The sequence below is a fragment of the Brassica napus genome, chromosome C9 (assembly GCF_020379485.1).
Source record: "Brassica napus cultivar Da-Ae chromosome C9, Da-Ae, whole genome shotgun sequence".
Taxonomy (NCBI): Eukaryota; Viridiplantae; Streptophyta; class Magnoliopsida; order Brassicales; family Brassicaceae; genus Brassica; species Brassica napus.
Genome location: NC_063452.1, coordinates 64,051,819 through 64,074,108, shown reverse-complemented (window position 1 = coordinate 64,074,108; position 22,290 = coordinate 64,051,819). Strand labels below are relative to the sequence as shown.

The window sequence follows — 22,290 nt, the reverse complement described above, 5'->3', positions numbered from 1 at the left end:
TCACCATCCAATAGTGTTTGAGTATTTGATATTTGATATCTTTTAGAAAAGGAAATAAAATAAAATATCCAAATTAGATTATATTTTTAAAGTAAAACAATAAAAATACATAAAAATAGTTACAAAAAAATAAATAAATTAATATTGTTAAGTCTTCAGCAAAATACTAAACCCTATACCCTAAATACTAAACCCTAAACGTTAAACCTTAAACTTTGGATAAACTCTAAACCGTTGGAAAATCTTAAAACCTAAATCATACATTAAAAACTAAATTTTATTAACACTAAACCCTAAATCCTAATCACTAAACCCTAAACCCTGGGGTAAACTCTGAACCCTTGGATAAATCATAAACTTTAGGGTTTAATTTTAAATATTTTTGATTTAGAGTTTACGATTTATCCATGGGTTCAGGGTTTAGGGTTTAGTGATTAGGGTTTAGGGTTTAGTGATTAGGGTTTAGTGTTATTAAGATTTAGTTTTTAATGTATGATTTAGGGTTTAAAATTTTCCAATGGGTTACGGTTTATCCTAGATTTAAGGTTTATAATTTAGGGTTTAAAGTTTAGGATTTAGGGTATAGGATTTAGTATTTTGCTAACGGTTTAACAATACTTATTTATTTATTTTTTGTAACTATTTTTATGTATTTTTTATTGTTTTATTTTAAAAATATAATCTTATTTGGAAATTCAATTTTGTTTTCTTTTTTAAAAGATATCAAATATCAAATACTCAAACACTATTGGTTGGTGAATGCCCAAGAATTTCTCATTTTTTAATTAAAAAAAAAATGCGAATCTCATGTAGCTGTCTGTTATGCTAATGATGATGATGCTTAGCTACATTCTTCTTTCCTCAATTTTATAAGTCGAAAAAAGGGTGGAATTTTTATTTCCCCGTTTATGATGCTAACCAAATTTGAATTTAAAAAAAAAATTGTGGATGAAAGATTTTATTCGAAGAAGACAAGGAACACGCCTGACAGTAACCTTTGGTCTTCGCTTTCTCTCCCGACACTTTACTTCACCCAAACGTCTCTGTTTTGGTGGTTTCAAGTTTTTTCTGCCAGCTTCTTTTGTAGACGCGTTGCGTTTCAGACTCGCGGTTGCGTTTGCCCTTGCAATATTAGGTGGCAAAACAGTTAGAAAGTATATTATGTAACGTATAACTACAATGATTAAAAGTTTAGTCGCCGATGGAACCAATTATTTCGTGTAAGGACCTTTAAGTAGAGAATTATTTGCTAAATACGTTGATTAGTAAACTAATTTTTTCCGGAGAGTTGATCAAATGAAGAAGTCGTTTTGTTTATAGAGTCTGCGATTACTAATTTGTGGTTGTGGGAGCCAAACGTGGCCTCTTCCTATGCTGTCAGCCTACTCCCTGCAAAGCCCCACCTCCGACCGATGCCAATGTTCACGCGCAAAGTGGGTGTGTGTGTATTCAACGATCTCATACTGATGTTTATATGTTCTCCAAATTTTCCATTTAATAAAAGTAGTACTCCAGTAAACTGATTGTTGCAATTTTCAAGAATTTAGAATTATGATGTTATTTTTTTCTCTATGATAAATATCGAATAAAAATGTGAGAGTGGTGTCCAAGGTTTTAGGAACACAATGAGTGAAGGAAAAGACATGAAAGGTAAAGGTATATTAGGAACCTTTGAGTTTACAAAAAAAAAAAATATATTAGGAACCTTTGATGGCCTAACCTTTTTTCTCTTAGTTTCCTTTTAATTTAAATATTTATCAATTGAATGTTTAATTTGTGTGTGTGTTTGGTGTTATTTCAATTCATCGGAGGATAGAACTGGTTTTGTCGAATTTAACCCACCAAAGTTCCTAGTTGTTGAAGAAAAAGAGGTGCCTAAGTTGAGTAAATATCATCTCTTGAACTTTAATAATATCCTCATATGCCAAAATCTTCTCTTCATTTACTCGTTTCTGCTAACAGAAAAAATGTCAAAAAATATTTTTGTTCAATTCAATTGTCTATATTTTTGTCTGTTTCGCAAGCTACAAATAATAAATCATCTTTCACATATTTTATTTCGATGTAGAGCCCTCTATTGTCTGAGAGCTCGGCCGTAACAATGAGGATAATGCAGGCGCTTCAAAACAACCTGGAGGGAAAATCGAAACAGTACAAAGATCCTGCATTGACGTGTATATGGAGTGTCGATTATTCATGTTTTTGTTTGTATTTTTCTTAGTGATGACTGTGTAAACGTGTCGTTTCTTCTTTGTATAAGACTATCAACAATGGTTTGATTTATTCAACATACTATTTTTTTTTTAACGTTCCACGTCATCTTCTCTCTCTTCCACCTATTATTATTCAACACGCATTTCATTTTTATACTCTACAATAGCTTTTTTTTTTGCGACACTCTACAATAGTTTTGTTTAATAAAATTCAACACCCTACTTCATTACTTTTAATTCATACTTATATCAATTATAATTTAGCAACTACATATTAATAATTATTTAAGGTATTAACAAATTATAATGAATAGCTATTTAGCAAAAAAAATAGTTTAAGAATACCAAAACATTTGATTAAAAATAAAAAAAATAAAATTATAAATAAAAAGTGATGTTTTTTATATATATCCAAATTAAATGAAAGTAATCTCTATTTATAAACTATAAGAAATGATGAATTTTGCTATAATTTTTATTTTTTTAAAAGTTATGTTTTTATAAAATAATTAATTTCTAAGAATATGGTGAAAATAAAAAACACTAAAATGTAAACAACTAATGAGAAGGGAATATATAGCAGTGTGTGTCAAAAAAAAAAAATATAGCAGTGTGGGTCCCATTTGTTTTTTCTTCAACATGTTGAAGTTTTTCGATGGGTGTTTATTCCACCTGTATTTTTTCTTAATTCAACATCCTTTTGCATTGGTTTAAGTTGTTGAATAATTTATTCAACGGATCCCATGTAGATGGTCTAATAAGCATGGCATATTAGTAAACCACCTTTTAGATGTCCCACCCATATGGCGATAACTACTAATAGATATTTGGTTTGTGTCATACCCAAAAACAACATAAAGAATTATAAAACTAATGTGAAGACCTTCAACAAATAGAAAACCGACCACAACACTGTTTTTGAACCGGACTAGACAATAGAGGTCGATTTACATTCATATTTCGGTTCTAACTGGTAACCAATAAATGAATACGAGGAATAAGAAAGAAAATAATAAAGATGAATAAAATAAGAAGAAAAACTATTCCTCTTTTTATTTGATAAAAAATAATTGTACTCTATTATTATTTAAATATTAAGGAATGTAAAAAAATTATAAGTAACAAATATTTTTTGTAAATGGTGTAAATTGTAAGAAATGTTAATGAATTCACTATTCTCATTCATTTCTTTGGTCACCATTTAAAACCTTCATTTGTTTCTCCTCTGTTGTTGCGCTACCCACAGAAATAACAACAAAAATAATTGGATAAGCAAATCCAATTCATGATTTGAGTGTGAATTAATAAACTACCTTTATGGTGGTTCTCTTAATTAACTTGATGCATACACAACATTGACTTCCACTTCTCTGAGTGCGCCATGAACCTTGGTCGTCTTCACTGCATTGAGAACATAACTTCCGCAAGCTTTTAACTCCGCCCCTGGTGTAGCAAAGTCTCCATCACATGTCATGATAATATAGTAGCCCATTGTACTGCATCTCAGTAAAGCAATCCAGATTCAATCTCGGTATAGCCTATAAGATGTTCAAGATAGCAGCCCTTCGTCTTAGCTATAGATTCAATTTTAAAAATTAAAAAAAATTGTTTTTAAAAAAGCTGTAAAAATGAAGTGGGTGTCAGTTTATATAACATCCACCAATCAACTCCTATATAACTCATTTTAACATATATCATTATAATTTAATAACTACGATCATGATTCATAATTTTGTGTATAGTTGTGGGTTGGCTCAACTGCACATGAACTGCTCGGCCCCAAAATTATATTAGTTTTTACTTTCTAATTAATTAATCAGTTAGCTAAGTTAAGTGTACATAATTTCACTATGATTAGCAGAATTTTGATACATGTATATATGTGGACTTGTGTTTCAAAGTTTAAGGCATATAAGCATTTTAATGGGATATATATCACACTTGGATTCAAAGCTTACTCCGATGAAGGCTTGAGATTTATGAGAGGTGAAACCACTATAATTCTGAAAATCATTCAAACCATATTCTTTGATACTATGGTATTGATGTCATCAATCCTTACATTTATGTCTGTTTACAACCTTGGACATGCACTTTAGGTTACTTGATTAGATTTTGGTCAAGTGAATACACACATCTCTCACTGAGAATCAAATGTGTTTTTTAGAAAAAAATTATTAAAGAAAATAAGTGTTGGGAAGCCAAAATAAAAGCTTAGATGTAATTTATTTTGGTATTTCGATGAAATTGTGTGGCGTTGTGTTATTGCTAATGTTGTGTGTTGAATGATGTATTTGTGGATAAACCATTAAAGATATAGTGTAAATAATACAAACACATTTAGAATACATAACAAATGAAGCAACAAAATGTCTTTATATATTTAGAAAAATTAATACAATTTATTTTTTCTTTCCTAATTTTTTTTGGAACACTTTTTTGAAATTTATCCACTCAAATTATAGAATGACACTAAACAAGAAAAAAAAGTCTACTAAAATATACATGCAAATGTATAAGTAAACCATGCTTGTGTCACTACTTCAAGTAGATATAATTTATTCACCAAAGAAGTTCTGCATCCAAATGTTTGTTATTAGCTAGTAGTACCAAGATATTGGAATTATTATAAGGATGAAAATGTAGAAGTGTTCATGGTTACATTCAAACATTAGATGTAATTACATTACTCTAGTGAAGTGCTTGAAATTTCTTATAATGGAGAGGCGATCTTTACATTTATTTCTCGTTACAACTTTGGATATGCACTTTAGGTGACTTGATTAGATTATGTTCAAGCGAAAGACACACAATCTCCCATTGAGAACCAAAGATGTTAAATTAATTAAAAATAAATAAGTGTTGGGAAGCGGAAAAAAAAATTAGATGATGTAATTTATTTTGGTACGTTGATGGAATTGCGTTGTTGTACTATTGTTATATGTTGTGCGTTGAATGCTTTATTTGTGGATAAACCATTAAAGATGGAGTGTAAAATGATACTTAGAATGCATAACAAATGGAGAAAAAAAATGTCTTGATATATTTAGGAAACTTAATACAATTTATTTTTTCTTTCCAAATTTTTCTTGAAACTTAATATAATTTGTACTACAAATTATAAATTGTTTTGACATATTTTATTTCGATGTAGAGCCCCTCTATTATCCGAGTACTCGGCCGTAATATTTAATGGGCTGTTTTGAGATTGGGCCATAGCCTTTAACTTTGCGGGCCAAGGTTCTTTATTACATGCCCATCTGCTCCACAAACGCGCGTAACGTACACGCTTGAGAAAATTACTGTATATTTTTTTTAAATTACTATATTTTCTTAAATAAAATATGAAAAACACAAGTCGTCTCTCTTTCTTTCCTCTCCTCAACTTCGCTAATCGACGGCGAAGAAAAGTAATTTCATCAGCTTCTAAGATTCGCCATGGCCGTCGATAGCCGAATGGATCTGCTCAGCGAAAGAGCTGTGCTGATGAGAGAGTCTCTCCAGAAGAGTCAAACCATCACCGATAATGTCGTCTCCATCCTCGGCTCCTTCGATAGCCGTCTCTCTGCTCTTGAATCCGCCATGCGTCCCACTCAGGTAAACCGTATCTATCTCCTCCCTATCCATCCAGATCTGGATTTAAAATTCTCGAGGAAACTTTCGCTGACTTGATCGAGATTATTGGTTGACTGTGTGTTTTGGAAAATCTCAGATTAGAACGCATGCGATAAGGAAAGCTCACGAGAATATCGATAAGACTCTCAAATCCGCTGAGGTTATTCTCTCTCAGTTTGATCTCCTCCGTCAGGTTCGTTTCATTCATTTGTAATTAGGATCGTTTGATTTAGATAAGATTGATCTTGAGTTTGAGCTTGAGCAGAGATTGGATTTGAGTTTAGCTTCTTGTAGAGTCTCTCACTCACTCAAATGATATCTTATTTAGACTGTAACTCCGAAGCGATTTAGAATATTGATCTTTCTATGTGAGAGGCCTTTGTATGGATTTTAGATTCTTAGAAACCTAACTGAATATTCCTACTTCTAATTATATTAAGGTTTTAGCTTGCTATTTTTTTTTTTTTTGACTTGAAACCGATTTGTTGATTATGCTCTCGATTCATTTCTAGGCAGAGACTAAAGTACTCAAGGGGCCACATGAGGACCTGGAGAGTTATTTGGAGGCAATAGCTCAACTCAGAAAAGTTATTCGTTATTTTAGCAGCAACAAAGGCTTTAAGAACAGTGATGGAGTCCTCAACCATGCAAATAGCTTGCTTGCCAAAGCTCAGTCGAAGCTGGAGGAGGAGTTTAAACAGTTGCTAGCTTCTTACAGGTTTGTGCTTCTCTTCCTAAACAGGGTTTTTAGAACGCACTGTTGAGTGTCTTGATATATATATATATGCATATGTATCACTTCATATTTAGAGAAGATTATGTTATTCCCAATTCAAATTTCATGCTCCTGCATCCTATATCCATGATTCCTACCCACTTCTGGGAACATTGCTAGTGTGGATTTTTGCTACTTTTTCTACTTTTTACCCCTCTTGCAAGCATAAAATCAATATCTTGAAATGACATTTGCTTTCCTGGATTATCCGAGTTGTCAAGTATGTGTTTCTCAAAGTTAACACTTGCCAGTATAAAAGTTCCTTATGATACTGGTCATGTTACCGAATAATTGGAGTATTAAAGTCTAATTTTAGTGTCTTCCTCAGATCACCTGAATTCATCTTATTCTCATTCCTTTTTCTCTATTTATCCTTGATATAATCAGCAAAGCTGTGGAGCCTGATCGCCTTTTTGATGGCCTTCCTAACTCACTGAGACCATCCGCTGACGGTGAGGGTAATGGAAAAGCCCACGGAGGACACCATAACGATGACTCAGAAACTGCTGCTTATACACTTCCAGTCCTCATTCCATCAAGGGTATTGCCACTTTTGCATGATTTGGCTCAGCAAATGGTTCAGGCTGGTCACCAGCAACTGCTGCTACAAATTTATAGGTGAACTGATTCTTGGCCATTCATCTCTTATATTATACAATCCATTGTCAAACTTTGTTCTGTTATAATTTTGATATCCTTCTGTTCAATCTTTTATGTTTTTTTTTCAGAGAAACACGTACTTTTGTATTGGAAGAGAGCTTAAGAAAATTGGGAGTTGAAAAACTTAGCAAAGAGGATGTTCAGAGGATGCAGTGGGAAGTTTTGGAGGCCAAAATTGGAAATTGGATCCATTTCATGCGCATTGCTGTAAGAATGCTAGTTAAGATTTGCATTATTTGTAACATGTTATGCAGGATCCTAACTCAAGATACTTTCAACAGGTTAAATTGCTCTTTGCTGGAGAAAGGCAAGTATGTGACCAGATATTCCGAGGCTTCGATTCTCTTAGTGATCAGTGTTTTGCAGAAGTTACAGTGAGCAGTGTCTCAATGCTACTTAGCTTTGGGGATGCCATAGCTAGGAGCAAGAGATCTCCAGAAAAGTTGTTTGTACTCTTAGACATGTATGAAATAATGCGGGAGCTTCATTCAGAGGTAATATGTTTCTCACTTAAGTAGTTTATAAACGGAAGAATCTTCTGTTAAATGGAAATATTATTCTCTAGCTTCAGCTTTTGGTGGATTTTTCTGATATATATGCTACTTTTCTGTTTTGTGAGTTTTTATGTACATGCTTGATTCACCATTGAACCTGTATTTGATTTGTATAAGCTAGTAGTAAGGTGAAATATTAGAATACAAGATGATACAAACGTCTACTTTTCTGTTTTGACTCACATATAATGATTCACAAACTCATAAATTTGTGTCAATGGACAGATTGAGACAATTTTCAAAGGTAAAGCATGCCTTGAAATTAGAAACTCTGCTACGGGGTTGACAAAGCGGCTGGCGCAGACTGCTCAGGAAACATTTGGTGACTTCGAAGAAGCTGTAGAAAAAGATGCTACAAAGACTGCTGTTCTAGATGGGACTGTCCACCCACTAACAAGCTATGTTATCAATTATGTCAAGTTCTTATTTGAGTAAGTACCGCATATATATCTACTTCTCCTTCATCCTGCTATTTGCATATTGTCTCTTTCCATGCTTCTGTTAATGATTCGTTGATGTTTGTTGGTGTCAGCTACCAAGCGACTTTGAAGCAACTTTTCTCGGAATTTGGAAATGGAGATGACTCGAACTCTCAGCTTGCATCCGTAACAATGAGGATAATGCAGGCGCTTCAAAACAACCTGGAGGGAAAATCGAAACAGTACAAAGATCAAGCACTGACACACTTGTTCTTGATGAACAACATACATTACATGGTTAGATCTGTGCGCAGGTGGGTTCAGTTTCGTCGTTTGAAGACCGATCACGGTTTATAAAAACGCATTCAGTTTGGTTTTATTGATATCATAAATGTTTTCAGGTCAGAAGCCAAGGATTTGTTAGGCGATGATTGGGTTCAAAGGCACAGGCGTGTCGTTCAGCAACATGCAAACCTATACAAAAGGACTGCTTGGACAAAGGTTCGACCTATATGTCTAACTCTATACACAAAAAGTAGCTGTTTAAAATCTTCATAATATGGTTTACTAAGAAGCTAGGGATTAAATGGAATTGATATATAGATATTACAAACCTCGTCGGCGCAAGGGTTGACCTCATCCGGAGGAGGAAGTGTAGAGGGAGGAAACAGCAGCGGAGTTTCGAGAGGGTTACTGAAAGAGAGGTAAGCCTTCAAGTAACCAAAAAAACACACAGTTTTTGTAAAATGTTTATATATTAGTTATCGAAAACAAGATTTATCTACTTGATAATGATGAATTAAAAAAATTGAAAAAAATTGAACAGGTTCAAGATGTTCAATATGCAATTTGATGAGTTGCATCAGAGACAATCACAATGGACAGTTCCGGACACAGAGCTAAGAGAGTCACTAAGACTTGCTGTTGCTGAAGTATTATTGCCTGCTTACAGATCATTCCTCAAACGCTTTGGGTAAAATCTTCTTCTTACCTGCAAAAGCTTTTTAATATCAAAATGTAAACCATAAAGAGATTTGAACCAATGATTCGTTGTAGGCCTCTGGTTGAGAGTGGGAAGAATTCTCAGAGATACATAAAGTATACAGCTGAAGATCTTGAGAGATTGTTGGGTGAGTTGTTTGAAGGAAAGTCTATGAACGAACCACGACGGTAAAATCAAACTACCAAAGCTCATTTTGTAAGGTAAATTTCTGTCAAACTACTTCTCTTCTGTCTCCGTTGTATATGGAGTGTCGACAATTCGTGTTTGTTTGTTTGTATTTTTCTTAGTGATGAGTGTGTAAATTACTTGGAAACGAGTTATTTCTCTTTTGTATAACGTTCACGTTTTGAAATAAGCATGGCTTACATATCTGTCTGTATTTAGCTTCTTGTATTTAATAAAAAATGTTGTTACCGAACAGTAAACCTCCTTTCAAATGTCCCATAAGGCGAAAACTTCTACTCCTAGAAATTTGGTTTGGGTCATATAAAAAAAACATAAAGACTTAGAATACTAATGCAAAGACCCAAATATTTTTTTAGCAATTAAAAAACTACCACACCATTGTTCTTGAACCGGACAAGACAATAGAGGTCGATCAACATTCATACTTTTTAGTAAAATAATGAGTGGTGAGATGTGTTTGTTGTTTTAAACACATGTTTGGTAATGGCATATTTTTTTGTTAAGTTTGGTAATGGCATATTCCTTTTAGAAGATGCGAATTCTCCCAACATCTTTACATAGACTTTCCCATTTACATCATCTCCTTCCACTTTTTCCCAATATATTATTCTTTCAATGTCATCCTTACACCGATGACATTACATACTTTTATTCCCCTTTACACCAATAATCTATACATCTTTTTCCAATATTTCATTTTATTCTCACTTAAAATAACTTGTAGATACGTATACTTTGAACTCATATACATCTCTACATATAAATGCATCGTTCATAAAGTTTTAATGTCGGTCTACTAATATATAAACTACGTTAGTTAGATTTGTATTCGTTTTCATATACAGTTTAGGACAAACAATATATAACTATTATCAACAGACATGTGGTACAGTGGTTACACTGAGCTGATTAATTATTGAAGAAAAAAAGCATTTTAAAGAAAAAGTGGAAAGAACACTATGGCTTATGTAATGGGTGCTTTCAATTTCTCTTTTAATGTGTCTCCAAGACCAAAGACAAAGAGAGAAGCCATAAAACCCTAGCAGCATCCATTGTTGAAACTCTCTTTGGCACAACACAAAACACACAAACTATGGCCATCCCCTAAAGAAATGAAGAAGAATCCTCTGACTCAATCAGAAGATCTAACCATAAAGGGTTTTGAGAGGTTCAGATTTTCTTTAATGGATGGCCAAAAACACAAGAGTACTCACACAAAAGGTAAGAAGAAAAAAGAAGAGATCTCTTGTAGATTTTGATTATGAATTGTGTTTTACGTGTGGGTGTTGTCTGAATGATAAGCCTCATCATAATCATAATCATAATCATTATCGTTATGGTGATGATTATAATGTGGATTATGTGTGAATGGAATGATGAAGATTGCATGAAGGTTGATGAAGACAAGCTTGGTTTGTCTTTTGTTATCTCTCGTATGGGCAACTTCGATCCTTTGGCAAGCTTCGGTTCCCCTCGGAATCAGCAGATTATTACTATCTTACTCTATTAATTGTCTTTGTGCTTCGTTAAGTTTGTTTCCAGTTTGGTTTTGTTTAGTGTCTTTAATTACGCTGTGTGCTGTGTTTGAATGTGTGTGTGCTATTGTAATCCCTTGTGATGCACCACTCAGGTGTGTTCCAATATGGGTGAGGAATAAAAGAATATTCGGTTTGTTATTCTTTTTTCAACTGAAAGATTTATTTATAAAAATTAAGTATTAAACTTGTAGATTTCTTTTGGTCTTAGGGATTAGTGAAACAAGCTAAATTGACAGTAGGGAATAAGGACAAACTATATAACTTACCTTTGAATATGTTTTGAACTATGACTTTGTGGAAGTACAACACGAAAATCTTAACAAGAATCTGAAATTAGAAATTCTGCTACGGGGTTGACAAAGCGGTTGACTGCTCAGGAAACGTTTGGTGACTTCGAAGAAGCTGTAGAAAAAGATGCTACAAAGACTGCTGTTCTAGATGGGACTGTCCACCCACTAACAAGCTATGTAATCAACTATGTCAAGTTCTTATTCGAGTAAGTTCCGCATATATGTCTACTTGGTTAGAACTTATTTGTCTTTTTCCGTGCTTCTATTAATGATTCGTTGATGTTCGTTGGTGTCAGCTACCAAGCGACTTTGAAGCAACTTTTCTCGGAATTTGGAAATGGAGATGACTCGAACTCTCAGCTTGCATCCGTAACAATGAGGATAATGCAGGCGTTTCAAAACAACCTGGAGGGAAAATCGAAACAGTACAAAGATCAAGCACTGACACACTTGTTCTTGATGAACAACATACATTACATGGTTAGATCTGTGCGCAGGTGGGTTCAGTTTCGTCGTTTGAAGACCGATCACGGTTTATAAAAACGCATTCAGTTTGGTTTTATTGATATCATAAATGTTTTCAGGTCAGAAGCCAAGGATTTGTTAGGCGATGATTGGGTTCAAAGGCACAGGCGTGTCGTTCAGCAACATGCAAACCTATACAAAAGAACTGCTTGGACAAAGGTTCGACCTATATGTCTAACTCTATACACAAAAAGTAGTTGTTTAAAATCTTCATAATATAGTTTACTAAGAAACTAGGGATTAAATGAAATTGATATATATATTTTTGTAGATATTACACAAACCTCGTCGGCGCAAGGCTTGACCTCGTCCGGAGGAGGAAGTGTAGAGGGAGGAAACAGCAGCGGAGTTTCAAGAGGGTTATTGAAGGAGAGGTAGGTTTTCAAATACTACCAAAAAACGAAATGTTTATGTAGTTGATAATGATGAATTAAAAATATTGAAAAAATGGAACAGGTTCAACATGTTCAATATGCAATTTGATGAGTTGCATCAGAGACAATCGCAATGGACAGTTCCAGACACAGAGCTAAGAGAGTCACTAAGACTTGCTGTTGCTGAAGTATTATTGCCTGCTTATAGATCATTCCTCAAACGCTTTGGGTAAAATCTCTCTTACCTGCAAAAGGTTTTTAGTTTTTAACATATTATTAACATCAAAATGTGAACCCTAAAGAGATTTAAACTGATGTTCGTTGTAGGCCTCTGGTTGAGAGTGGGAAGAATTCTCAGAGATACATAAAGTATACAGCTGAAGATCTTGAGAGATTGTTGGGTGAGTTGTTTGAAGGAAAGTCTATGAACGAACCACGACGGTAAAATCAAACTACCAAAGCTCATTTTGTAAGGTAAATTTCTGTCAAACTACTTCTCTTCTGTCTCCGTTGTATATGGAGTGTCGACAATTCGTGTTTGTTTGTTTGTATTTTTCTTAGTGATGAGTGTGTAAATTACTTGGAAACGAGTTATTTCTCTTTTGTATAACGTTCACGTTTTGAAATAAGCATGGCTTACATATCTGTATTTAGTTTCTTGTATTCAATAGAAAATGTTGTCACTAAACAGTAAACCACCTTTCAAATGTCCATAAGGCGAAAACTTCTACTCCTAGAAATTTGGTTTGGGTCATATCAAAAAACAACATAAAGACTTGGAATACTAATGCAAAGACCCAAATATTTTTTTACCAATTAAAAAACTACCACAATAGAGGTCGATCAACATTCATACTTTTTAGTAAAATAATGAGTGGTGAGATGTGTTTGTTGTTTTAAACACATGTTTGGTAATGGCATATCTTTTTGTTAAGTTTGGTAATGGCATATTCCTTTCACAAGATGCGAATTCTCCCAACATCTTTACATAGACTTTGCCATTTACATCATCTCCTCCACTTTTTCTCAATATATTAATTTGATTTCTTTCAATGTCATCCTTACACCAATGACATTACATACTTTTATTCCCCTTTACACCAATAATCTATTCATCTTTTGCCAATATTTCATTTTATTTTCACTTAAAATAACTTGTAGAGCCGTATACTTTGAACTCGTATACATTTCTACATATAGATGCATCGTTAATTAATAAAGTTTTAATGTCGGTCTACTAATATATAAACTACATTAGATTTGTATTCGTTTTCATATACAGTTTAGGACAAACAAAATATTACTATTATCAACAGACACGCGGTACAGTGTAAGCAATGAGCTGATTAATTATTGAAGAAAAAGAGTATTTTAAAGAAAAAGTGGAAAGAACACTATGGCTTGTGTAATGGGTGCTTTCAATTTCTCTTTTAATGTGTCTCCAAGACCAAAGACAAAGAGAGAAGCCATAAAAACCCTAACAAGTTCCATTGTTGAAAGTCTCTTTGGCACAACACCGAAACACACAAACTATGGCCATCCCCTAAAGAAATGAAGAAGAATCCTCTGACTCAATCAGAAGATCTAACCATCAAGGGTTTTAAGAGGTTCAGATTTTCTTTAGGGGATGGCCAAAAACACAAGAGTACCCACACAAAAGGTAAGAAGAAAGAAGAAGAGATCTCTTGTAGATTTCGATTATGAATTGTGTTTTACGTGTGGGTGTTGTCTGAATGATAATCCCCATCATAATCATTATCGTTATGGTGATGATTATAATGTGGATTATGTGTGAATGGAATGATGAAGATTGCATGAAGGTTGATGAAGACAAGCTTGGTTTGTCTTTTGTTATCTCTCGTATGGGCAACTTCGATCCTTTGGCAAGCTTCGGTTCCCCTCGGAATCAGCAGATTATTAGTATCTTACTCTATTAATTGTCTTTGTACTTCGTTAAGTTGGTTTCCAGTTTGGTTTTGTTTAGTGTCTGTAATTACGCTGTGTGTTGCGTTTGAATGTGTGTGTGGTGTTGTAATCCCATGTGATGCACCACTCAGGTGTGTTCCAATATGTGTGAGGAATAAAAGAATATTCGGTCTCTATATCTTTTTTATTAAAAATCCCCTATATATTATTTGTGAAACATTACAACTTATTTTTGTAGCCACGTGTCATCACTAGGATGATTCTTAGAATTATTAGAGAAATATGTTGGTCCATCTAATTATATAATAAGCTTTTTATTAAACTAATCATATTGTATCTTCTATCAAATTTTTGTTTAATTTTAAACTATTAAAATAATTTAAAAAATCACAATAACCATATTATAAAAATTTATATTTTTCTTTATATATTATATTTTGAATTTTAAAAAACGACTATAAATTACTAAAACTGTTAAAAGTCTCACATTCAAATTTTGCGATCCATGGTTTAAAATTTTTGTTATGACAAAATACAAATGATTACAAAATCATATAAATAAAAGTTTAATTTAATTAATCATTAAGATTTAAAATATATATGTATATATATCATTCTAAGTTAAACTATAAACCATATTGAATAAATAAATATTTTAATTTCAAAATTTACTTTGAATAATTTTTTTTTGATAAAAGTTTTGAACTAACATTGATAAAAAATTTTAAATTATAAATTACTAAAATTATTAATTACACAATGAAAATTTTGTTATCAGTAATTTAAAGTTTTTGCTATTAAAGATACACATGATCAAAAAAAACATATGAGTAGAAAACATCATTTAATAGACATTAATATTAAAAATATACTATGTATGTTAATATCATTTAAATTTAATTACATATCCTATCAAATTTTTAAAAAAATTGTTTGGATTAATAAAATTGATTTATACGTTTGCACCAATTTAATTATATATGTAATAGTTACTGACTTTTAATTATTCAATATATATTTATTATTTCATAATATGTAAGAACATATAATACATAAAATAATATATATATATATATATAATGTTTATCCCGCGCAAGGCGCAGATCTTAATCTAGTTAATTATTAATCTTGTATATTTCTTCTGGTCTTAGGCCATCCGCAACGGCGGTCCGTAAGGAATCCTTAGCATTAATCCTTAAGATTAATGAAATATAATAATAATATTTTGGCTTAACTAACGACGGATCAGTCCTTCAAGAAGGATTGGAAGGACTTGATCCTTAATACACGTGTCTCCTTACCCTCCTCTTTCTCCCTCGCTCTCTCTATCTCTCCTCCCTGGCTCTCTCTCAATCTCTCCTCGCTCGCCCCATCATCGCCCACCATGGCTCCTCTATCATCTTCCTCTTCTTTTTCATCGCCCAACCCTAGACTGATCCCTTGGTCCCGCGAACTATGCGCTGTCAACACCTTCTCCCAGCCATCGATCTCGTCTGAACCAACTGCTAAGCTAGCGATCTCATCCGATCCCTATCGAGTTCTCACCTCAGGTTCCGTCGCAGCCGCCACATCGAGAATTGGGGCTTTTGCTGGATTAGGTCAACACTATGCTCGTTGCTATTGGGAGTTTTCTAAAGCTCGACTCAGGTATCGCAAAGTTCGAACCTTTAATTCAAATCCTCTGTTTAATAAAGTTTGAAACTTTAATTCAAATCGTTTGTTAAAAATGGTATCTTTTAGTGCTAATTGATGATACTAATTAAGACATGTGTTCGTGTGTTACAGGAAGAAAGATGATCAGTGAAAGATCGAAAGTATGTTTTTAGTGGTTTTTGTAATTGATAAGCAAGGAACTACGTGCTGTTTTGTTTTGTAAACACTCGTATCCTCTGCCATATTGAGCAAGATATGGACTGGTTTGAAAACAATCGTGTTTCTTGATTTTTTTTTTTTTAATTCATCATTGATCTTTGAATCTTGATTCTTTATGTTTCTGTTTTTGCAACAATTGTTTCTCTGACTAAATCCATTTGCTGGAAGGTTGTGGCAAAGACGGTTGACTCCTCGGGGAGAGGACTCGTGATATATCAAAAGCCAACTTCAGAGTCTTGCTATAACCACCTCTTTGTTCTAAAGAGGAAGTAAATGCTTCATGGTATAAAAAAACTCGTATCACATTCACATAAAACTATATTTGTATGTACACTTCTATCATCTCCTTTTTTAATTTTAAATCTTAGGTATGCTCCTCTCCGCCAATGCATCTCGAAGTTACCGAGTGGAGGTGTCCAGAAGTGGCCTGAGCTATGGCATAAACAGCTTGTGAGTGTAAAGCCTCAAAGTGTTTCGGCTGACACAAAAACATCCAAGAAAGATACAGAAAAATGGTCAGAGATTGTATCTGATGTCTATCTTGAACGTTTAGCTGTAAACTGGTATAGCGTGAGGAATGTGATGGACATGAATACTGGTTTTGGCGGGTAACTTTTTACTTTTTTTTTTAATTTCTAAGAACTTCTAAAATGGGAACACCATTGGACACACAAAATAGTGTGGAGTCCTTAACTATTCAAACAAAAAACAAAAAAAATACTATAATAATCTCAAGGACTCAGAGAGCAAGTCCAGTCCAGCATCGTGGATGCTCTTAGGGATTAGTACTGAAACAAGCTAATTGACGGTAGAGAAAAGGACAAACAAAGTCTATAATTTACCTTTAGAATATGTTTTGAACTATGACTTTGTGGAAGTACAACACGAAAATCTTAACAAAAATCTGAAATCACGAGTAAGAAACTAAATAACATCATCAAGCTTTGCCCTCAACCATTCCACCTTAATCTTGAAGATTTCTTTCGGTCCTATGCGTGTACCGCACTCAACATAGTCTTCTCTAGGGTTTCATAGTGAGATCTGGCTTTAGCAAGTCCATGGACACAAACCCGTAAAAGCCTATAACAATTAAAGGGCCCAATATGCTCAATACTAACAGTATATGTACAACAAAGTTACTATTCAGCTAAGTATGTGAAAAATGTAATGATAATGATTTACAAAAGTTGGCTGTGAAGAGAAGCTCTGTTTTCTCTCATTTATTTGGACACTTCCAAAAGTCATGTATTTATTTCTTTGGGAGCTTATCATCCAAAAAGACTTGCATTCATTTCTTCTTCTCTCTTGGCCAAAATTTCCATTCTCTTCATTTCTTCTCTCTTCATTTCCCCTCTCTTGGCCAGAAATTTCTTTGGGAATTTTTCGAGTGGTGTTGATTTAAGTAAGAAGAGCCTTTCAACTCGCTCTTGCAGCGTCCCTCCACATTTCAGCCCCCTTGACTGAAGCTCAATCTTCAATCTTTCCATCCCCAAAACCTGAAACCAACCCAAACACACACAACAAATGATAAAAAGATTTGATCAATTATGATAGAAGAGTTTCTAACGTTTATATCGTGTCTAATAATAAGCTTTTCTTTTTAATTTGAATCAATCACATACCTCCACATCTTTAGCTGAATTGAAGTGATGTAATATACTTGTCCAAAGCCATATCGAGCTTACAGAACTAATTAGGTATTCCGATGCGCTCTCGGTTTCATGTTGTACTAAGAGTACATTGTAACCTTTCTCTTTCAATTTGAAAAGAGTATCCACAAACTCGGTGTAGGCAGAAGTATTGACGAACTCCTTGTCTTCCAACGAGAGGTTTACCACCAAATTTAGTCCAGTCTCACGATTGTCAAATGACCATATAAGAATGTCCCACATCATCTTATAAACTCTAGCAGCTTTATCCCATGCACCACGATGAACCATCTTTCCCCCTGCATGCATGAATAAAAGATATCGAGCTGAGGGAATCTCAAATCAAGAAATTAATAAAAGAGAGAGAAAAGGGTTTTTTCAAATAAGTAAAAAAAAAGTCACTTCACCTAGGGAGAAGGGGGTTTCGACAGAATATTCAGACGGCAAAGTCTTCCCTTTACCGTAAGTGAATACTGACATGTCATCAGAATGATCTTCATTCTCCTCAGCAAGAGCATACTTGATAGTGAAATATAGTGACCTGACTCCAGTGGTAGCTTTTGCAACTTCTCCCCTTATAAAAGCATTTTTCTCTTTCTCTTGAGCATTCTTCCTTTTTGCGAGAGCTCTTCTTTTTTCTGCAATAACTTTTTTCAATTTTGCAATAGCTTCTTTCTCTTCTTCGCCAACTCCATCGTCCTCGTCATCATCATCATCATCTAGCATGCTTTGGAAGAGCAAATCAAGGCTTAAGGTAGGAATATTGACCTTGTTTGCTTCATCGGATTGTACCAAGAGAACATTGTGGTTTCTGAATTCCAAAGCCTTAAGAACACCGACTAACTCGGGTTCTAGTGAGATGGTATTTGAGACTACCACCAGATTGTTATGTTCATCACCGCAACCATCTTTGTCCAATGCAAAGAAAAGAATCGCCTTAATCATCATCTTAGCCCTCTCAGATTCATCTTTTGGAACTATAAATATCAAACAAAGATCATGATACATTCCAGACATATACAAACAAAAGTAAAAGGAATTCACCTCCTTCGGGGAAGAATAATTGAGCTTCTTCAAAATTATCTTGTATTATTGGTTTCTCAGCGAAAAACCAGATTGCCAAATGACCAAGCAGTAGTTTGCTCTCAAGAGCATCTGAGACCTTTAGATGAATAAGAGAAGGGTTGATACCATGAGGGGTTTCAGGGATTGGTAAATCTCTGTAGTCCCAGAAGCACCCTGTGTAGCCCACTGCATACAAAAAAATAATAATATAATAACAACGTAGTATAGATCAATCATCTATAATATATATAATTTAATAGGGCAGATCGATATCGACGGTTAGATCTGCTGGTTTTAACTTGACAGATCGATCATATGAAATCTAATCCATATATATATATAGACAAACAATCTCGAGCAAGAAGCAAAGAGAAAAGAAAGAGAGAGATCTTACAGGAGGGATCTTCGGTCAGGGTTGTTTCGTACATAGCTTTGGACTGAAAGAAAGTTGGGGTTTGAGAGACTTGGAAGAAAAGAAAAGAGAAGAACAAAGTGAATAATAGGGTTACCAATGTGGACGCGGACGGGAGTTTTTATTGCTGAGTATCTTCGTAGTCTCCAATAATAATAATTTAGAAAGGAGTGAATAAAAATTAAAAATAAGAATCGTTTTCTATATATTGTCTCTTCCTATTTTATTTTAAATATCTTAAATACATAGATTTTTTGAAAAAAAAACATTGATAAAAATACTCTAAAATATTTTTTATCAGAATTTTTACATAAATTTTCTTGCCGATAAAATAAATATAAACTAGGGGCTCTTCAATATGGCAAAACCGAACCGAACCAAACCGAAATAGATAATATGGTTTGGATTTGGTATATACCATATAAACCGAATGGATATGATTTTTAAAAAACCGTAGGATTTGGATATGGTTCGGTATATAACCGATAAAACCGAATAAACCGAATAAAACCGATCAAAAAATAGAAACATGTAAATATGTATATATTTTATAACAACGTATGAAAATCATAAGTTAAATTTTTTACTAATAATTATTACCATATTTTTTACAATAATAAAATAGTCCTGATTTGTAAAACATTTGAACTATAATTAAATAACAATTCATCGCAAACATGCTTCTTATTTTCTTAGTTTTCTTTTGATCTTTTTGCTTTAATTTAGCATTGACTAAATTGAAATAAAGATTATAAATTTGATGATAACAATTAGTGAAAATTCTTCACAATTTTTTTTATCTATAAAGGAATAGAGTTTCGTGTTTAATAGAAGAAACATGACTTTCATGTACGCTAAATATGAAAGAATATAGTAACTTATTTTTTGTGCTTCGTGCTTATGTTTTATTTTTTGTTTTTTTATTTTTATTATCAAAATTTTGAGCTTTGATTTTAATTATAGATTTGATTATTTTATTAGATGATAGAAATATTTTTTATTTTTGTTCTTTTATAAACTTATAATATTTTTTAATAGATGAATGTGTTGACAACAAGACTCTAAAATTCATATAATATGATCCCAAAATAAAGAATTATGTTTTTTGGTATAAAACCGAATAAACCGAAAACCGACGGTATATAAACCGAACCGAACCGAAGTAAATATGAATTTAGAATGGTAGTTATATTTTACTAACCGAAATACCGAAAAACCAAAAAAACCGAACCGAAACCGAACCGATATCTGGATTGAACACCCCTATATAAACATATAATAAAAGAGAAAAAAGTTGAGATATGTTTTTCTTTTGATTTTTTTTTTAAAAGCCAAAAATTGAAAGACATCTTACACTTGTGCTCAGATTAGCATTTTTCTATTAAAATTAATTTCAAAACTTAAACAGGTTAATATTTTATGTCTGAGATATTTAATGGAAAGATAGTATTGTTGATGATGTCCTAAATACACGTCCAAATTAAAGAGGTTCTCTTAAATTTTATATTAGCAATTTAATGTAAATTACATATGTAATTTAAATTTATATTCTAAAAATCACTCACAAATAACACTTGTCAAAGAGAGTATGTACAAGGGTTTCCTGTTATATTTTTAAGATTTATTTTTATTATATTTTAATGATGAAATATATAATGGATTTTAACTCAAACATCCTCAACGCCAAAATATCCAAAATCAGTACTTCAGTTTCAAAATTAATACTCTCTCCGTTTTATTTTATTTATCATTGTAATTGTAAAGTAAATTTTTTGTTACGAAATAAATTTGTTTTAAATCTCAATCCAATTATTTAATTTTATATAGTATATGATTTCTTATATTCTCCAAATTTTTTATTGGTTGAAATGCGTTAGATGTATAGATAACTATAGTTTTATTAATAAGATATACAAAATTAAATACTTATACATGCATAAATTTAAAAATATAATTAAAATACAGAAGAATATTTTTAATGTGTTTTAGAAAATAATTAAATTATTTATACTTAGGAATTCTTTTTATTTATATCATCTTCTCAAAATATTACAGTTTTAGGCCAATGATAAGAACTATTGAGGTTCTTTTACACAAATGACAATTTTGTTGGCATTACAATCCATAAGAAACAACATAAACTATAATCATAAAAGGAGGAGAAGGATTAGCAGGAGAAAAGGAGTGGAATCAGAACATTTCTGGTGAGAATTGCAGAAAAGTGACATTTGGGGCAATCGCCTTCATGATCGCCACGTAAGCTCTCTATTACTATCCTTTTGTTTATACCCGCGATCAAATGTATATAACGTTTTGATGCCATTATGACAACTTGAGCTATAATGTTATGAGTTTTGTTATGGCTGGAGAGATGAAGAGTTGCAAGGTTTTGATTCGAAAGGGCATCCTGTGAGGAGACAGATCATGTTGTTCCAACAGAATAAGACCATCTCCAATTATGCTCTATAATTTTCTCTATAATTTTTACTAAAATAGAGTCACTCTGTTATATAGTTGGTTTTACTCCAATGGTTAACTATATAATAGAGTGGAATATAGAGTAATGTTGTTTTTTATTCTTTATTTAGAGTATAAGACCATTTTCAATAGTTTACTCTATTTTTTACTCTAACAAGAGTAACTCTATAATAGAGTTTGAGTTTGATCCAATGGTATTCTATTTTAAAGTAGAAAATAGAGTTATGAATAAAAAAATAAATTACTTTATATTTGGAGTAAACCTATTTTTCACTCTATTATAGAGTTAAAAGTATAGTACCATTGAAGCATTTTTACTCTAAACTTTATTTTTAGAGTGAAAAATAGAGTATCATTAGAGCAACATTCATCTATATTTCACTCTATTATAGAGTAACTTTAGTATATAGTTAACCATTAGAACAAAACCAATTTTATAATAGAGTTATTCTATTTTATTATAAATTATAAATGAAATTATAGAGCACCGTTGGAAATGCTGTTAGAGACATAAGATTACTTAGATCATAGTATGTTTTAAATTGTTAGTGTTTTAAATAGTTCTAAGAAAGTATGAGACAATGAATATAACCAAAAAAGAATGTGCTGTTTTGTTTTGATTAAACCAAAAAAATAACATCCCAAAGTCAACTACAAACCGGTTGTAAGAATAATTATTTTTTAATGCATACATAACTTATATTTGTATGTTATCTATGTAAACTAGTTACAGGCT

At 32.6% G+C, this 22,290-nt stretch overlaps 3 protein-coding genes, 1 long non-coding RNA gene and 2 pseudogenes across 5 annotated transcripts; 5 read left to right on the top strand and 1 right to left on the bottom strand.

The window, feature by feature from the left end:
* Nucleotides 1-5,549: 5,549 nt before the first annotated feature.
* LOC106403621 (exocyst complex component EXO70A1) lies at nucleotides 5,550-11,101 on the top strand. 2 transcript variants are annotated; one of them, XM_048767063.1, is made up of 13 exons: nucleotides 5,550-5,810; nucleotides 5,926-6,021; nucleotides 6,341-6,546; nucleotides 6,991-7,221; nucleotides 7,332-7,470; nucleotides 7,545-7,757; nucleotides 8,043-8,248; nucleotides 8,350-8,550; nucleotides 8,638-8,737; nucleotides 8,840-8,940; nucleotides 9,063-9,209; nucleotides 9,293-10,646; nucleotides 10,808-11,101. In XM_048767063.1, exons 1-12 carry the CDS (start codon nucleotides 5,652-5,654, stop codon nucleotides 9,408-9,410), a joined length of 1,917 nt encoding a protein of 638 aa, XP_048623020.1. In that variant the 5' UTR covers nucleotides 5,550-5,651; the 3' UTR covers nucleotides 9,411-10,646; nucleotides 10,808-11,101.
* Nucleotides 10,439-12,795, top strand: LOC106414889 (exocyst complex component EXO70A1-like). The gene is made up of 7 exons (XM_022712692.2): nucleotides 10,439-10,646; nucleotides 11,341-11,459; nucleotides 11,550-11,750; nucleotides 11,838-11,950; nucleotides 12,050-12,152; nucleotides 12,235-12,381; nucleotides 12,480-12,795. The coding sequence occupies exons 1-7, from the start codon at nucleotides 10,614-10,616 to the stop codon at nucleotides 12,595-12,597; spliced, it is 834 nt and encodes a 277-aa protein (XP_022568413.2). The 5' UTR covers nucleotides 10,439-10,613; the 3' UTR covers nucleotides 12,598-12,795.
* Nucleotides 10,645-11,153, top strand: LOC106403655 (annotated as a pseudogene).
* An 831-nt stretch (nucleotides 12,796-13,626) lies between the features above and the next one.
* On the top strand, nucleotides 13,627-14,356 carry LOC125592858 (annotated as a pseudogene).
* Nucleotides 14,357-15,094: 738 nt separating this feature from the next.
* LOC111211526 lies at nucleotides 15,095-16,582 on the top strand. Its single transcript, XR_007328545.1, has 3 exons — nucleotides 15,095-15,725; nucleotides 15,864-16,233; nucleotides 16,319-16,582. It is a non-coding gene; the product is annotated as an uncharacterized LOC111211526 (long non-coding RNA).
* Nucleotides 16,583-16,732: 150 nt separating this feature from the next.
* On the bottom strand, nucleotides 16,733-19,338 carry LOC106414899. The gene is made up of 5 exons (XM_048768369.1): nucleotides 19,059-19,338; nucleotides 18,644-18,850; nucleotides 18,007-18,576; nucleotides 17,573-17,898; nucleotides 16,733-17,446 (listed from the first exon to the last, which is right to left on the bottom strand). Exons 1-5 carry the CDS (start codon nucleotides 19,090-19,092, stop codon nucleotides 17,219-17,221), a joined length of 1,365 nt encoding a protein of 454 aa, XP_048624326.1. The 5' UTR covers nucleotides 19,093-19,338; the 3' UTR covers nucleotides 16,733-17,218.
* Between the last annotated feature and the right edge of the window lie 2,952 nt (nucleotides 19,339-22,290).

Coding starts and splice junctions, on each gene's coding strand:
- LOC106414889 (XM_022712692.2), top strand. CDS start 10,614: ATGGCCAAAAACACAAGAGTACTCACACAAAAG. Junction 10,647..11,340: donor CAAGAGTACTCACACAAAAG/GTAAGAAGAAAA, acceptor TTGACTGCTCAG/GAAACGTTTGGTGACTTCGA. Junction 12,153..12,234: donor AGAGGGTTATTGAAGGAGAG/GTAGGTTTTCAA, acceptor AAAATGGAACAG/GTTCAACATGTTCAATATGC.
- LOC106414899 (XM_048768369.1), bottom strand. CDS start 19,092: ATGTACGAAACAACCCTGACCGAAGATCCCTCCT. Junction 17,899..18,006: donor CGAAACCCCCTTCTCCCTAG/GTGAAGTGACTT, acceptor TCATGCATGCAG/GGGGAAAGATGGTTCATCGT. Junction 17,447..17,572: donor ATTCAGCTAAAGATGTGGAG/GTATGTGATTGA, acceptor GGTTGGTTTCAG/GTTTTGGGGATGGAAAGATT.
- LOC106403621 (XM_048767063.1), top strand. CDS start 5,652: ATGGCCGTCGATAGCCGAATGGATCTGCTCAGCGAAAGAGCTGTGCTG. Junction 6,022..6,340: donor AGTTTGATCTCCTCCGTCAG/GTTCGTTTCATT, acceptor ATTCATTTCTAG/GCAGAGACTAAAGTACTCAA. Junction 9,210..9,292: donor TCATTCCTCAAACGCTTTGG/GTAAAATCTTCT, acceptor GATTCGTTGTAG/GCCTCTGGTTGAGAGTGGGA.